Source organism: Pinus tabuliformis, chromosome 2_2 (assembly GCF_031772625.1).
Source record: "Pinus tabuliformis cultivar Carrire ecotype Pingquan chromosome 2_2, CPIR1, whole genome shotgun sequence".
In the NCBI taxonomy this organism is placed as follows: Eukaryota; Viridiplantae; Streptophyta; class Pinopsida; order Pinales; family Pinaceae; genus Pinus; species Pinus tabuliformis.
Genome location: NC_142300.1, coordinates 159,057,210 through 159,062,055, shown reverse-complemented (window position 1 = coordinate 159,062,055; position 4,846 = coordinate 159,057,210). Strand labels below are relative to the sequence as shown.

The 4,846-nt window shown below is 39.9% G+C and overlaps 1 protein-coding gene across 1 annotated transcript; it reads left to right on the top strand.

Moving 5' to 3' along the window:
* The first annotated feature begins 1,205 nt into the window (after positions 1-1,205).
* LOC149191910 (pathogenesis-related thaumatin-like protein 3.5) lies at positions 1,206-2,902 on the top strand. The gene is made up of 2 exons (XM_089406281.1): positions 1,206-1,314; positions 1,405-2,902. Exons 1-2 carry the CDS (start codon positions 1,236-1,238, stop codon positions 2,679-2,681), a joined length of 1,356 nt encoding a protein of 451 aa, XP_089262407.1. The 5' UTR covers positions 1,206-1,235; the 3' UTR covers positions 2,682-2,902.
* The last annotated feature ends 1,944 nt before the right edge of the window (positions 2,903-4,846 follow it).

Below are 4,846 nucleotides of genomic sequence, written 5' to 3'. Positions count from 1 at the left end.
ACCAAATGAAGGCAAGGAATATCGCGTATCACAAGTTCACATAGCATGACGAAGGGGAGTTGCACCATAGCAAGATGAAAGGGAATTGTTCGAAGTTTGGGGTTTATCCCTTGGTGATGTGTAGTCACTCTTCCAATTCAGACAATTTGAGGGTGGACAAAAGGGCTATTGGAACTTCCTGAACTGCACCTCATGTGCATGACTAATGTGTGGGAGGATTTAGGTGGCAACAACTCATGGAGTGGTCATTGTGTTGTATTCTTGGTGGCCAGTTAGGTAACTTGGTTAGAGACTTGAACCATTTAACCCTTTGTAAACATTACATTGCAATTATATATATTTATATTTTAGGCAAGGCGGCAAGCCGCTCCCATCATCTCGTGTTTTTTATATGTTTTGGATGGATGTTATTATTCACATTAAAAAGTAGATTATGTTATAATTTGCATATAATTGTAAATGTTATTGATGAAAACAAGATGCACATGGTTTTAAATTAAATATGAGATTTTGCTACATGACTTAACTAAGATGAATACTATAAATATTGATTTATGAGGTGTAGTTAGAGTGTAATATTGACAAATTAATTCAACTATAAATGAGAAACATGCTAATGCCACACAACTAAAGATCAGGAGCACCCAAAACTATTTCCCAAGGGTCTAAAACCATGATAATCGAGGAATAAAAACGGAAACAGATAAATTAATTCTTTATATTTTGATTAAAATTATACACACCCAAATGGTATTCATTAGCATCAAATGTGGAACATCAAATTTAGTCTCCTCAATCTTCAAAGATACTAAAATTCAAAACGTATAATCCCGACTTGATCACTATACCGAATGTCTAAGAATTCTAAAGTGAAAGAGTAAAGTAGGGTAGGATCAGGATGGGCCGCGGTGTGAGCAGTGATAAAATTGGAGTATTCGACGGAGGCGCGGCACTGCACGGCAAGGATGTTCCTAAAACTTCCTGAGCACGAAGCATTTAATATCTAATGTTGAATCAACCAACTTTAAATTTATGTGCAAAAATCAACCAACTTTAAATCCAAAATCCAACCTAAATTCCCCGGAGACAAAGCATGGTGAGCACGCAAGCATCAGATACGATACTGTAGTATTAAGCGACAGCCAAAGCTGCTCTATTTAATCGCACCCAATCATTTCTGTGTTCAATTCTCCATTCAACCTCCACATCATAAGAATCTTCCGTTACTTCGGTCGATGGCATGCATACAAAAACAAATGGATAAAATTGGGTTTCTCCAAGTTTTAACAGCGACCGTGCTCCTAGTATTATCTGGTAAGAATGAACACCCCCTCCTGGCTTAGGGCGTTTGAGCCTCTCATATTATCATTTCTTACAGTAGTAATAATGCTGCATTGTGTACAGGAAATGATGGACGCTTGGCGGGGGCGACGGTGATGAGGGTAATAAACAAGTGCGGGCATACAGTGTGGCCGGGCATACTCTCCGCGGGCAATGGAGAAGGAGGAGGAGGGTTCGCCCTTGAACCCCAGGAGTGGAAGACGTTGAACATGCCAAGAAAATGGTCAGGGAGGATATGGGGTCGAACCGGTTGCAAATTCGATGCCTCCGGTCGGGGTTTCTGCCAGACCGGCGACTGCGGGAAAGTACTCAATTGCGCTGCCGGTGCTGGTGGGAATCCCCCGGTGTCCCTCCTGGAGTTCACTCTCACGGCCACGCAACTCGATTTCTACGACGTAAGCCTTGTCGACGGCTACAATCTGCCCGTTTCCGTCTCAGCCGTGCCTAAAAATGGCAACGCCAACTGCACAACTGCCGGCAACTGCAATGGGGATTTGAGGGAGATCTGCCCGCCGGAGCTTGCCGTGAAAGTTGACGGAAATGTAGTGGCCTGCAGAAGCGCATGCGAGGCATTTGGGTCCCCTGAGTATTGTTGTACAGGGGCTCATAATTCGCCCAACACATGCCACCCCTCTGCGTATTCCGGACTTTTCAAGAACGTCTGCCCCACTGCCTACAGCTACGCCTATGATGATCCTTCCAGTATATTCACCTGCGCTTCTGGAGCCGATTACATCATCGCCTTCTGCCCAACTTCAACCTCACCTTCTCCATCCCCTCCTCTTCCAATACTAACTCCGCCTCCGCCTCCACTTTTGCCTACACCTCCGCCTCCTCCTACACCTTCGCCTCCTCTTCCGCCTCCTCCAACTACAATACCTCCACCGTCTCCTCCAACTACAATACCTCCACCACCTCCTCCTCTTCCTCTGTCTACACCTCCGCCTCCTCCAACTACAATACCTCCACCACCTCCTCTTCTGCCTACACCTCCGCCTCCTCCAACTTCAATACCTCCACCACCTCCTCTTCTGCCTACACCTCCGCCTCCTCCAACTACAATACCTCCACTGCCTTCTCCAACGACAATACTTCTTCCACCACCTCCTCCTCTGCCTACACCTCCGCCTCCTCCAACTACAATACCACCATCACCTCCTCCTCCAATAACAACACCTCCACCACCACCTCTTAAGGCCATCTGCTCCTCGGCCTCCGCCTCCGCTTCCGCCGGGTTCCTTCTTTCCTGGGGATATTTCTTTCTTGTTTACACGGTTATTCAATTTCCTTTAACTCTCAATTTATCGTTTGGGCGTTCATGTGACCATCTTTATTCTTAGAGATTTTAAGGAGCCCCTAGCAAGGTTCAGTACCACCAAGTTACTCAGGTACACCCATTCTTGCCCCGATGAAGGAGAATTATAAAGCAAGCAATTTTTGGGTTGCTATGTTTGAGAGTCGCATTCCTCGAGTAGAGTAGAGCATGAGTCGGCAGGAGTTCAAAAGTTGGTTAATGAGAGACATGTCGTATACATTTATATTTTGTATTTTTGGTAGGTACACTTGATGACTTGGTTATGTTATGTAAATCAAAAGTTTGATGGATGATCGTATTATCCGCCGGTTTACAATTTATTGAGCTTCCATCATCATCATTATAAATACCGCAACTAAATAACATGAAACACATCAGATTAATTTTACATCTCAATAACATTGTCCTTTCCTCTTCCCATATTTCTCTATATTATTCTGCAACCATTGTAATATAATATAAACAAATGGGACACATAACACTTAGTCTATGTAATTCTTCCCCATATTTGCCTTTAATATTATTCTTCAATATTAAATATGATATATTTAATAAATAAATGGGAGACATAATTCTTACTCTATGTAAATTTTTCAATATTAAATATAATATAAATAAATGGGAGACATAATTCTTACTCTAGGTAAACTTTTCAATATTAAATATAATATAAATAAACAGGAGACATAATTCTCACTCTATGTAAACTTTTCCATTATACAACATAGATTACTTTGTGTAATTAGTCCTCGTTTTGTGAGGGACTATAGCATTTGCCTCTCGTCAAAGTGCATTGAATTTCAACATTTTCCTGATTTTATTATAATTTTAAGTGAATTTTGGAGAAAATGCTTAATTTTCTAATTTCTCATAAATTCAAAAATAATTTTATAATTTTTTGGTAGTCTTATTTCTAATTTTTATTGGCTTAACAAGCTTTGATGAGACATAATTCCCCTGTTAGAGGGCATTTTATTTTTGCTATTTGTTCATGCCTACCAAATAATTTAAAAATTGGGAAAAAAATTGAATTTTGTGAGTGGCCATTGCGTAAGTGAGTGCTCTGACACTGACAGTGAGTCTGACACTGTTATACAACTGCACTTCCCAATGATGCCATAACCGATGTGGTTGTAGGTGCTTTACGTAGATGGGGGTGCAAGGGGTGGCTAAACAAATGTCCAATTCATTGTGTAGAAGTGTCTTTTACATAGACAAGGGAGGGGAGGGATAGCTAAAGGGGATTGATTTATTCGTTATTCTCTGGACAATAGGGCTTTGATCTTCATTCTGATTTTACTAGTGGAAGCAAAGACGATAGGGTAGGGCAGTAGTTGGACCAAAGCATAAGGTTCACCATCAACATCTTTGTAAAGCAGCATCAACGATTCTCTCTTTTTTCTTTGTGGCATGTTCCTTATCTTTTATGTTGGCTTTATATGTACATGTGTTGTAAAATCCATACCTTTTGATTATAGGTTAATTTCCTTAACTTCAGCCAGTTATGAAGATGGATAAGATATTTTCTCTATGATATTACAATAGTGATTCTTATATATCAATTATTCATAATTATGTGCGAGAGAAAGTGCACGGAAGGATACATTTTCTTCAAACCTCCATGCTTCCACCTTCGCATCAACTTTGCTTATAAAACTTTCTGCAGATTGAAGACGCTATGAACATGGTTTGTACTACAAATTAATTTCTTAAAAAAAATGTGGGCTGCATAAAACATCTGCTACAAGCTAAAATCTTGGTATTTGTCGCACGAGTTACATCATTAGTGCCAGGCTTTGACTATGTTCTTTTTTATTTTCAAGACATGGTTGGACAAATTATTAATTTGTTAGAGTAATAATTAATATCCTTAAAATTAAATGTTAAAATACAATATTATCATTTAGTTATTTAAATATTGTGTGGAGGTAGAGATGTGTGACTGTCAGTGTACGAAGATTTACTTGTGTGGAGATTTTCTCCACACAATGTGGCCACATAAAGCATCAACTACAAGCAAAAATCCTGACATCTGGCATCCATCGCACGCGTTACATCAAAAGTCTTAATGGTTAAACAAAAAATAATAACAAGCCAAATAGTTTTATGACTAGAAACCATAGAAAATTAAAAAAAAAAAGTTGGGCCACATAGAGCATCTACTACAATAGAAATCCTAGCACCTGGCAT

What these genes read in the sequence shown, in the direction of transcription:
- LOC149191910 (XM_089406281.1), top strand. Translation starts at nt 1,236, where the DNA reads ATGGCATGCATACAAAAACAAATGGATAAAATTGGGTTTCTCCAAGTT. An exon ending in CGTGCTCCTAGTATTATCTG is followed by an intron (nt 1,315 to 1,404) that starts GTAAGAATGAAC and finishes CATTGTGTACAG; the next exon opens with GAAATGATGGACGCTTGGCG.